Below are 12,500 nucleotides of genomic sequence, written 5' to 3'. Positions count from 1 at the left end.
TACATGATGCGGAGGTTGCAGTTTCCATGGGAATGGCTTCAGGCCAATGAGTGAAGCGGTTGATGACGGTAAACATTCATCTATAAGAGTAAACACGATCCTTGATAAAGATAAATATAAACAATTATTTTAGATATAGTTTCAACGACAGACTTCAGGAATTTCAGAAAGCGTTATAGAGCTCTGAATCTTTTGGTTAAATAAGTGAATTGATTCAAGATTCATTTTTTGTGTCCACACACCCCCAGTTTGACAACTGTTGGCAATATCAGCCACGTTTACCAGTTTGAGCTCTCTCTCTCTCTCTCTCTCTCTCTCTCTCTCTCTCTCTCTCTCTCTCTCAAGTTGTATAACGAATATTCTGTTAGGAAATTAAGAGTTTCAATGGTGAATCTCCTCACCAATGTAGGCTACTGCCTATAGTTCAGGGTTGTTTGATTTCGGTGTTTCTGCAACATTGTTGACAACTTTGCCATGTTTTTAGTAAATTGGAACTTAACGCTGACATCCAATTAAAGCAGCAAGAGGGACAAAACTACAAGAAATTTTATATACATATAATTGTAATGTCCTTTTTTTTTTCTTTAACTATTCTCGCGCGTAAACTAGGGAACGTTTTTGACCAGCTTAATCAAGAATCCTCACTTTTCGTTGTTTATATAATCACATCATATAGAATTGTCTATAGACTTTTCATAACTACGTCCAAAGTTTTTAAGACTCTCTCTCTCTCTCTCTCTCTCTCTCTCTCTCTCTCTCTCTCTCAACTACTTTAGGGCAACAAGCATCAAATTCTTTGGAACATCCGGATTTGAATTGGAACCACGGATAAAATCCTTAAATATTTTAAAGAATTTGATTAAGTTGGACTTATGTCAGCACAGGTACACTTAAACAAGGACTAGTTTAGACCTCTGGACACAGACATGTCTATGTAAAATTCAATAAAAAGAAAAGCAGGAAATGTAGGTAAAAAAGCACAGGTATAAACAGTTTATAATGTTTTTTTGTTAAATAGAATATCTGTTTTTGCTTCATATTCCACCGGTGGACAGGAGTAATTGCCTCGTTAGTTATGCCTTAATTTGTATTGAATGATTTCATTAGTTAAATTATTCGTAACGGTAATCACCTCATTATATATGGCATAAGGCTTACCTGAAGAGCTATTGACTCTTCGTCTGTTATTCGAACTCTCTCAAGCAAAGGTCGTTACCCTCAGTTTTGCTCGAAGTTGGGGAGACGGAGAAACACGCCTTCAGTGTTACTTAAATATGAAGGTTATTTTCAACTTACTTTTGCTGTATTTTAGTTGAAATTTGGTGTGATGGTTGGTTATGATCCAAGAATATTTTGATTATATTTTGGAAGCGATTGGGTCAAATGTCAAGGTCAAGGTAACGAAAAGATCAAAAACGTCTTTTTGCTATATCGTGATCAATTTTTATCTGACTTGTACAAAACCAGTGCCAAAATGTGCATAATTCACTTGTCTATCTTGAAATATACATGATATAGGTGATGGTATGTGCTCTACCGAGTGCTCGTACTAGTTAGCTTCTTGAACTTAGTATCTTCCACGTATATCACACAATCCCCCCATTGTGCCTTGAGTTTATTATCGCTATAAGAACTTAGGAATAATCTTAATTTCTTGTATATCAAAGGTTTTTTATTCACAAATTGGGTGAAAAATTATGTGTAGCCATTTTACAATAATTTGATTTTCAAGTTCTAATCTTATTAGCTGATTAGTCCAATGATACTTTCTGCAATGGTTAGCCTACCTATAGAATTATGTTAAAAGGCTCAAGATTATTCAATTTTGGCTTCATATCCTGGTTTCATTGCCAGAAAGGTCATTTGGCACCAAGGTGCAACCATAGATATATATGGAAAAAAAGTTTTTAATGTTGACAGCTCTTGATTTATTGGCACGAAAATAACTAGCAATTTGTGAGTGCAGTGTGACGGGCCGAGAGAAAGGTTAGGACTCAAAGGCAGGAAGCAATCAACTGAGTAGTTTATTATAGAACACTCTCCTTTATATACAAAACCTCGAGGCAACAGGCTTTTTCATGTTCACAAGACAGACAATGTTACAGAGGAAAACCAGAGGCATGATTATTCAGGTTCTTTTTAGTGCGAGGGAAGAGCGCAGATACAAGCATAATATACAGTATACAAAATAATTTATGTATGATCGTATGACACACGGTTGGTACATGGCTCCCCCCCTAAAAATGACATACTGTAAATGTTAAATAGGGCGCCCTGATCTAGAGAGGCGAACTGTAGGCGGGTCATTTGGCAGAAGATAAGCAGGTTTTAGACGATCAATGGAGACCCAGTCTTCTTTGCCACGAATGTTTAGTAGAAATGCTTTCGGACTGCGCCGGGTCACAAGGAAAGGGCCCGTGTAAGGGGGCGTTAGCGATGGCTTGCTAGTGTCGTTGCGCAGGAAGTCGTGCGTTGCAGAGTGCAAGTCCGTTGGTATGTGATGCTTCGCTGGGGGCTTGTAAGTCTGGCGGCACGGAGTAAATTTTCCCACGACGTGACGTTGCGCTGGAGATCGTCGGAGGAGGTTTTAGAAGGAAAAAATTAGGCAGGGACGACCAACGGTTCGCCATACACCATTTCAGCTGCTGAGACGTCGAGGGCGTCTTTAGGAGTGGTCCTTAGTCCCAGGGGGACCCAGGGAAGCTGAGTAAACCAGTTGCAATCCTTGCAGCGGGACATGAGGGCTGCTTTGAGGGTGCGATGAAAACGTTCAACCATTCCATTGGCAGCGGGGTTGTAGGCCGTTGCCTGATGTAGGGTGATGCCCAGGAGATTCGCTAATGATGTCCACAATTGAGAGGTGAAAGTGGTTCCCCTGTCAGAAGTAATATGCTCAGGACTACCAAATCTTGAAATCCATCCAGAGAGTAAGGCAGATGTACATGATGTGGACGTTGCAGTTTCCATGGGAATGGCTTCAGGCCAACGATTGGAGCGGTCAATGACGGTAAACAGGTAATGATGTCCTTGTGATGTGGGTAGGGGGCCTACAACGTCGACGTGAATGTGTGCGAAATGACACTGAGGTTGAGGAAAGGTGCCTACTCCTGAATCCGTGTGTTGATGTACTTTAGAAGTTTGGCAAGAAGTACAGGCGCGGACCCAATCCTTAGCATCCTTAGGAATGCCGTGCCAAATGAACTTTGCCTTCAGCAGCTGTGCAGTAGAACGGCACGAGGGATGTGAAAGGCCGTGAATGAAATCAAACACCTGCTGGCGCATGGGAGCAGGAATCCAAGGTCGCGGTCTACCAGTACTGACGTCACTGAGGAGGGTGGTGTTGGAGTCTTCGAGGGGAAAGTCTTCCCAACGGAGGGACGTGCAGGATGTCCTACATGCTTGATACTCTGGATCCTGTCTTGGGCTTCAGCCAGGGCGTTGTAATCCAATCCTAGTTGAACGGCAGCCAACGTGTTTCTTGACAGGGCATCGGCAACGGGATTCATTTTCCCAGGGACGTATTGAAGAGTGCAATTGTATTCAGCCACGGCGGAGAGATGTCGTCGTTGACGGGCGGATCAGGCGTCAGACTGTCGAGTGAAGGCGTGCACCAGAGGCATGTGGTCTGTGCGAATGACGAAGGGCGTACCTTCTAAGAAATGACGAAGGGCGTACCTTCTAAGAAATGACGAAGGGCGTACCTTCTAAGAAATGACGAAAGTGACGGACAGCCAAGTGCACCGCCAGCAATTCTCGATCGAAGGTAGAATAACCCGATTCTGCCTTGGACAGTTTTCTGCTGAAGAAGGCCAATGGGCGGGGCGAGCCGTTGACCACCTGCTCGAGTACTGCACCAATAGCGACGTCGCTGGCATCGGTGGAGAGAAGGAGAGGGGCATGTGGGATAGGAAAAGTGAGAGCCGCAGCAGTTGATAGGGCCTTCTTTGCATTGCAGAAGGCCGCTTCTTGAAGGGGACCCCACTTCAGGACCTTTGGCTTGCCCTTGAGGGAGGCGTAGAGGGGAGCAAGAGTGGCGGCAATGGCTGGCAGAAAACAGTGATAATAGCTGATCATGCCCAAGAATTCCTGCAGAACTTTGATGGTTGAGGGCACGGGGAAGTCCTGAACGGCTTCTACCTTCTCAGGGAGGGGGTGGAATCCTTCAGGGGTGATGCGGTGCCCTAAGAACGAAACTTCGTTGGCGCCAAAGGTACACTTGTCGTACCGGACTACGAGGCCGTTTTGTTGCAGGCGGTCGAGCACGATGCGCAGGTGATGGAGGTGTTCCTCTTTTGAGGAGGAGAACACAAGTATGTCGTCCACATAACATACACAGAAAGGGAGGTCCCCTAAGATGCCATCCATGAGACGTTGAAACGTGGCCCCAGCATTACGAAGGCCAAAACCGGAGTAATTGAAGGTGTATGTACCAAACGGAGTGGTGATGGCGGTCTTGGGGATGTCTTCTGGGTTCATAGGCACCGATAATACCCCTTCAGGAGGTCGAGCGTAGAGAAAACCTTCGCTTTGTGCAGGTAGGAGGTCACATCGGCAATGTTTGGGAGGGGGTAGTGATCCGGTTCTGTTTGCATGTTCAGGCGCCTGTAATCCCTGCACGGACGGAGGGAGCCGTCTTTCTTCAGAACGATGTGTAAGGGTGATGACCATGGGCAAAGGCCCATTTCCTCCATTTTGGTGAACGTCTGTTTGGCGGCTACCAATCGTTCCGGTGCCAGACGTCTGAATTTTGCGAAGACTGGGGGTCCCGTCGTCTGGATATGGTGATAAATACCGTGCTTGACAGGAACCGTGGGCGTTTGGCGAAGTTCTGGACGGAAAACTTCCGGGTACGACGTGAGTAGGTGGGCGTAGGCATCCGTGGGTGCGCTGATGTGGAGAGCCAGGTTAGAGGGGGCGGGTTGAAGAGGTGTCGACAAGTACGAGCCTGCGTTGACCAATCGTCGGTGGGCGACATCGACCAGAAGGTGGAAATGAGAGAGGAAATCCGCACCAAGGATTGGCAATGTGACGTCAGCAACGAGAAACTTCCAATTGAATTTACCGTTTTCAAACGATAATGTGAGGTTCTCGTAACCGTAGGTGGGTATCGCAGATACGTTGGCAGCTACCAAGTGGACGTCGGCAGATGTAGACAGACTAGGTCGTGCCTTGAAGAGTTTCCTTGGCAAAAGAAAACGACAAGCACCCGTGTCTACCAAAAATCGCACACCCGTTCCTGCATCCTGTAAAAAGAAAAGATTAGAAACACGGGAGGCCACCGTTACGAGCGATGGCCTACTTACACATTTTTTGGCCACTGACAATCCATGGCACATTTCTTCACGGTTGCCCCGAATCTGAAGTGGTAGTAGCAAAACTGCGGTGGATGGGAGGTAGTAAGTGGCTGTAGAAGTCGTTCGTTGGGGCGCGAGCGATTGGTGGGTGGTGGGCGGCTTTGTCGCTGCTTCGGCACGTCACGGGGTAGGCGTGTATGTCCTACGGCATTCATGTCAGCTTCGGTTGACGTTGAATAGGCATCCTTTTCGTCAGGGGTGGAGGCGTTGATGGAGGTCTTGAAGTGGCCGTCCATAAGGGCGTCGGCTTTGGTCATCAAATCCTTTATGGGTAACCTATCGACATCGGGTATGGCAGCGCGTATAGGTCCGGGTAAACGGCGTATCCAAAGGGCACGAAGTAGGTTCACCTCACGAGGAGAGCCGTCTGCGGTAAGTTGAAGGCGAGCGATACTGGTCATTTCCCTGAGGTCAAGCGAAGCCCTTTGGTCCCCCAACGGTTGTTGCGAGAGCTGAAAAAGCTTTGCTATACGGGCGGCTGGCGATGGCGAGTGCTGCTGCAGAAGGTATGTTTTGAGGGCGTCATATGCTATTGGGGTGTCTCCTTGTTCACAAAGCCAGTCGGATATTTCTGGGAAGGTGTCCTCGGGTATCGCTGTGAGAACATAATCTGCTTTGGTGGTTGAGCGAGTCACGCCCCTGATGCGAAACTGAACTTCTGCGCGCTGGAACCAAGAAAACGCCTCTCTGCTGGCAAACGATGAAAGTTTGAATGGAGCGGCCGTAGCGCCAACTGCCATAGAGTCCGCCATATCCCAACGATGGAGGGGCGAGGGGGTGGGGGTGGAAGGCGGTGGAAGCGAGTCGACTTCCGGGGTCACCAATGTGACGGGCCGAGAGAAAGGTTAGGACTCAAAGGCAGGAAGCAATCAACTGAGTAGTTTATTATAGAACACTCTCCTTTATATACAAAACCTCGAGGCAACAGGCTTTTTCATGTTCACAAGACAGACAATGTTACAGAGGAAAACCGGAGACATAATTATTCAAGTTCTTTTTAGTGCGAGGGAAGAGCGCAGATACAAGCTTAATATATACAAAATAGTTTATGTATGATCGTGTGACCCACGATTGGTACAGAAGAAACAATTCAAACTCTGCAATTATATAACATTCAAACCTGCTGTGCACTCGTTCTTTCGTTTGATCGTCAGTTTTCAGTTAGTCCTATCCAGGATTACTGGAAGGGCTGGTTTCCTGGACCTATTCCATCGTGGAACCCTGCATCCTACAGGACTTACTAGATCTGTTTGTCATATACATTCTTAGGTCTTAAGAGTATCACTCATCGAACTCTGTGTTTATTGTAGAATCCACATTATCGAAGCACTTGGAAATCAAGAAAGTCTTCAGTCTCCTCTTGAAAACCTTAATATCTTCAGTCTTTCTAGTAGGAGCATTCCATATCTTACATCAAGCTTTAAGTCTATTAAACAAAATCAAATACCTTTTTATGATCGTACAGTCGATGTGCAATAATATTTCTACTTTTGATTTAGTTTCTAATTTGTGTTGATGCATATCAAGTGAAATCTTGAAGATTTGAAGTAGGAAAGGGTTCAGAAAAAATAATGGTAAGTTTTATTTTTATTCCATAATCCAATAAAGAATTGTTGGAAAGATTAATAATTCTAAACAATTGGTTTTACAGGGGTAAATCTCAAGCATATTCCCATTTAAGATTTACAATTTAAGATGCCGAAGATATATTTACAAATTTCCTTTTAGACTTGCTTTTCTTCTTTTCTTCAATCCTCTATCTTGCTGAACACTTCTCATTAAACTGAAAAAAAAAAAATTTCAAATTCAATATCAATTTAAGTGAACAACTGGACACTCTCACACCTGTCGTCACGTAACATCCTATGTACGTTATACCACAGAATAAAATCCAGTATCTGATATCTGATTTCCTCAGACATAATACTATTGTTCCTCCGGGGAAAATGTTTGATCTTTGGGATTGGGAAAATAAAAGTTCTTTTAAACAACATTAGACAGAACAACATTTAGTTGAGTCTTAAGTTGCCATTGCACAATGAAAAAACTCGGTGATTTTAAACGGAGAATGTGTCCTTCATGTGTGTGCATATCTATGTTTAATTGCATACATTTCAAAATCCAAAACCTTATCTAAGATGCTAAACTATTGGGCAAAAACATATCATACCTTGTTCCAAAGCTTCTGCAGCTTTTCCAACAGCTGCAAAAGATAAGAGAGTATCAATCAAAAGCTTGAAACTGAGTAAATATGAATGACACTTGTGGAAATATTACAAAATATCTAACATAAGGACAGGGCACAAAAGAATATTCAAATAAAAGAGAATAACATTCGTCATGAGTAATTAACAATAGACAAACTCAGGGACACACTTGAGTTGGGACATCTAAACGTGCTGAAATGGTTTAGTTATCGTCGTGATCACATAAAGTTTACAAGTCATGACCAAATATAATAGATTGCTTTGCTCTGAGAATTTAGTCTGTCTCACACGCTGACCAATCTACCCTGTCCGGCATTGTGACGACGGAAACTGTTCAATGCACATGTTGTTTTTGTACAAGTTTATAAATGTGCCTATATGTAGGTTACATATGTGTGTGTGAGTGTGTTCTAAATCTTAAAGGAGAGAGAGTTTATACTTTTGAAATGAGGAAAGTGTAAATGAGTGTATTTTGAATCTTGTGTTTCCAATCAGGAATTATGTGTGTACATTTTGTGGCATTAAACCTGCTGACTGGGTCTGGTGCCAATGATGTTTCCGCTGACTCTCTGTCTGTTTGTATGATTTTACATGTCGATACCACAGCATTTATCTGTGTATGATTGGGAAGCCTCTATGACACATGCAAGATGTTCGTCTGCTGTATATATATATATATATATATATATATATATATATATATATATATATATATATATATATATCGTCATCATTATGATCATCTCTACCTACGCATATCTACGTAAAGGGCCTTTGTTAGATTTCGTCAGTCGTCTGTATCTTGTCCTTCTAAATTAACATTTCCCCATTCATCTTCTCATATTTCACGCTTCCTAGTACTGTAGTGCTTGGTCTTTAATGTATTTTAGTGACTCGTGGAGCTCGGTTAAATATTTGGTAAACTAATCCTTCTTGGGGATTGTAGAGAGCAACCCCAAACTATCTCCTTCTACCCCTCACCATAACCTCATCCACATATAGCACTCAAATAATCTCTTTTATGGCTTCATTTCTAATCCTGTCCTGCCATTTAACACCCAATATTCTCCCGTGGACTTTGCTCTCAAATCTACAAAATCTGTTGGATACTGTTTCATTGTCATACCACGACTGGTGTCCATACAGTAACACTGATCTCACTAAACTGATATATCACCCGAGTTTTATATACAATTTTCAGGCTATTTTAAATCTTTTCTTAAACCTTTTTTTTAATGACCCTGTATTAGAGATCACAGTTCCAAAAGATATTGATTCAAACTCATTAATCCTTTATCATTTAAATTATATTTTATCTTCCATTCCATATTCGGTTCTCATCATTTCTGCCTTTCTTCTATTTATCTTGAGCGTAATCTCAAATGATATTTCATGCATTTTGGTAAGCAATCCTCGCAAGTTCTATGATGTGCTGCTAATACACACGCACACACATAGACATGAACATATACACACGTACACACACATACAGTATATATATATATATATATATATATATATATATATATATATATATATGTATGTATATGTATGTGTGTGTGTGTTTGTGTGTGAGTGTGTGTGTATATATATATGAGAGAGAGAGAGAGAGAGAGAGAGAGAGAGAGAGAGAGAGAGAGAGAGAGAGAGAGAGAGAGAGAGAGAGAGATATTACTTATATGAGTAATAGGCTGAATATCTACTTTTACTCTTTCCTACAATAAATATAGACTGAATTTATTTTTCATTAGTGTGAACGATTCACAAAAGTTGTTATCGGCAATAAATTAAACCTGCAATCGAGAGGCTTTGATGCAACTTTCAATCGTAGGTCAACTATTGACTAAAAATTGATGGATTGTTGAAGAATAGTGAGTGTATCTTTACCACAAAAGGACCTTTGCATATCATTTTTTTTTTGATTCGTTCCTCCATTCTTAAGATTTTTGCCAACTGAGTGACAAAGGAACAGAGGTAGACATTACCTACTAATGATTTTGTTAGAAAATACCGAAACTCTAGTAACAAATCACATTAACTTACCTTTAGCAGCCTGGAACCCACTGGAAAAGAGAGAACAAAATATTAGAATATTTCTCTATAAACATTTTGTTATGGTTTACTCGTTAACTTATGAGATATATACCCAGTTCAATAATAAGAATTTTGGAGAAATTTCCTAAGAATTATCATTGAATTTCACACCTCCCCAGCGACCAAATGTCACCGATATTTCACTAAGATCAAATGCATATAAATAGAAATTAAAAGTTCAATTGCAGAATTACTTACACTCTCCTCTCCAGCCCCCTCTCCAGCCTCTTCTCCACCCTCCTCTCCGGCAGCAACCTCTGCGGCGCCTAGTTCACCCTCCTCTCCAGCAGGAACCTCTGTGGCGCCTAGTTCCCCCTCCTCTCCAGCAGAAACCTCTGTGGCGCCTAGTTCACCCTCCTCTCCAGCAGCAACCTCTGTGGCGCCTAGTTCACCCTCCTCTCCAGCAGAAACCTCTGTGGCGCCTAGTTCACCCTCCTCTCCAGCAGCAACCTCTGTGGCGCCTAGTTCACCCTCCTCTCCAGCAGAAACCTCTGTGGCGCCTAGTTCACCCTCCTCTCCAGCAGCAACCTCTGTGGCGCCTAGTTCACCCTCCTCTCCAGCAGAAACCTCTGTGGCGCCTAGTTCACCCTCCTCTCCAGCAGCAACCTCTGTGGCGCCTAGTTCACCCTCCTCTCCAGCAGAAACCTCTGTGGCGCCTAGTTCACCCTCCTCTCCAGCAGCAACCTCTGTGGCGCCTAGTTCACCCTCCTCTCCAGCAGAAACCTCTGTGGCGCCTAGTTCACCCTCCTCTCCAGCAGCAACCTCTGTGGCGCCTAGTTCACCCTCCTCTCCAGCAGAAACCTCTGTGGCGCCTAGTTCACCCTCCTCTCCAGCAGCAACCTCTGTGGCGCCTAGTTCACCCTCCTCTCCAGCAGAAACCTCTGTGGCGCCTAGTTCACCCTCCTCTCCAGCAGCAACCTCTGTGGCGCCTAGTTCACCCTCCTCTCCAGCAGAAACCTCTGTGGCGCCTAGTTCACCCTCCTCTCCAGCAGCAACCTCTGTGGCGCCTAGTTCACCCTCCTCTCCAGCAGAAACCTCTGTGGCGCCTAGTTCACCCTCCTCTCCAGCAGCAACCTCTGTGGCGCCTAGTTCACCCTCCTCTCCAGCAGAAACCTCTGTGGCGCCTAGTTCACCCTCCTCTCCAGCAGCAACCTCTGTGGCGCCTAGTTCACCCTCCTCTCCAGCAGAAACCTCTGTGGCGCCTAGTTCACCCTCCTCTCCAGCAGCAACCTCTGTGGCGCCTAGTTCACCCTCCTCTCCAGCAGAAACCTCTGTGGCGCCTAGTTCACCCTCCTCTCCAGCAGCAACCTCTGTGGCGCCTAGTTCACCCTCCTCTCCAGCAGAAACCTCTGTGGCGCCTAGTTCACCCTCCTCTCCAGCAGCAACCTCTGTGGCGCCTAGTTCACCCTCCTCTCCAGCAGAAACCTCTGTGGCGCCTAGTTCACCCTCCTCTCCAGCAGCAACCTCTGTGGCGCCTAGTTCACCCTCCTCTCCAGCAGAAACCTCTGTGGCGCCTAGTTCACCCTCCTCTCCAGCAGCAACCTCTGTGGCGCCTAGTTCACCCTCCTCTCCAGCAGAAACCTCTGTGGCGCCTAGTTCACCCTCCTCTCCAGCAGCAACCTCTGTGGCGCCTAGTTCACCCTCCTCTCCAGCAGAAACCTCTGTGGCGCCTAGTTCACCCTCCTCTCCAGCAGCAACCTCTGTGGCGCCTAGTTCACCCTCCTCTCCAGCAGAAACCTCTGTGGCGCCTAGTTCACCCTCCTCTCCAGCAGCAACCTCTGTGGCGCCTAGTTCACCCTCCTCTCCAGCAGAAACCTCTGTGGCGCCTAGTTCACCCTCCTCTCCAGCAGCAACCTCTGTGGCGCCTAGTTCACCCTCCTCTCCAGCAGAAACCTCTGTGGCGCCTAGTTCACCCTCCTCTCCAGCAGCAACCTCTGTGGCGCCTAGTTCACCCTCCTCTCCAGCAGAAACCTCTGTGGCGCCTAGTTCACCCCCCTCTCCAGCAGCAACCTCTGTGGCGCCTAGTTCACCCTCCTCTCCAGCAGAAACCTCTGTGGCGCCTAGTTCACCCCCCTCTCCAGCAGCAACCTCTGTGGCGCCTAGTTCACCCTCCTCTCCAGCAGAAACCTCTGTGGCGCCTAGTTCACCCCCCTCTCCAGCAGCAACCTCTGTGGCGCCTAGTTCACCCTCCTCTCCAGCAGAAACCTCTGTGGCGCCTAGTTCACCCCCCTCTCCAGCAGCAACCTCTGTGGCGCCTAGTTCACCCTCCTCTCCAGCAGAAACCTCTGTGGCGCCTAGTTCACCCCCCTCTCCAGCAGCAACCTCTGTGGCGCCTAGTTCACCCTCCTCTCCAGCAGAAACCTCTGTGGCGCCTAGTTCACCCCCCTCTCCAGCAGCAACCTCTGTGGCGCCTAGTTCACCCTCCTCTCCAGCAGAAACCTCTGTGGCGCCTAGTTCACCCCCCTCTCCAGCAGCAACCTCTGTGGCGCCTAGTTCACCCTCCTCTCCAGCAGAAACCTCTGTGGCGCCTAGTTCACCCCCCTCTCCAGCAGCAACCTCTGTGGCGCCTAGTTCACCCTCCTCTCCAGCAGAAACCTCTGTGGCGCCTAGTTCACCCCCCTCTCCAGCAGCAACCTCTGCGGCGCCTAGTTCACCCTCCTCTCCAGCAGAAACCTCTGTGGCGCCTAGTTCACCCCCCTCTCCAGCAGCAACCTCTGCGGCGCCTAGTTCACCCTCCTCTCCAGCAGAAACCTCTGTGGCGCCTAGTTCACCCCCCTCTCCAGCAGCAACCTCTGCGGCGCCTAGTTCACCCTCCTCTCCAGCAGAAACCTCTGTGGCGCCTAGT

At 46.1% G+C, this 12,500-nt stretch overlaps 1 protein-coding gene across 1 annotated transcript in view; it reads right to left on the bottom strand.

Annotated features, from left to right (window-relative positions):
* Window positions 1-12,500, bottom strand: part of LOC137619446 (golgin subfamily A member 6-like protein 2) — a 58,637-nt gene that overhangs the window by 17,288 nt on the left and 28,849 nt on the right. The window contains exons 10-11 of the mRNA XM_068349504.1: window positions 9,605-9,624; window positions 7,525-7,557 (exon numbers count right to left, since the gene is read on the bottom strand). Of these exons, the coding sequence (XP_068205605.1) occupies window positions 7,525-7,557; window positions 9,605-9,624 (53 nt within the window). The remainder of the gene's footprint in view (window positions 1-7,524; window positions 7,558-9,604; window positions 9,625-12,500) is intronic.

This window comes from Palaemon carinicauda, chromosome 26 (assembly GCF_036898095.1).
Source record: "Palaemon carinicauda isolate YSFRI2023 chromosome 26, ASM3689809v2, whole genome shotgun sequence".
Classification (NCBI taxonomy): domain Eukaryota; kingdom Metazoa; phylum Arthropoda; class Malacostraca; order Decapoda; family Palaemonidae; genus Palaemon; species Palaemon carinicauda.
The sequence above is the reverse complement of the archived record's forward strand: the minus strand, read 5'-3'. Positions and strand labels throughout refer to the sequence as shown.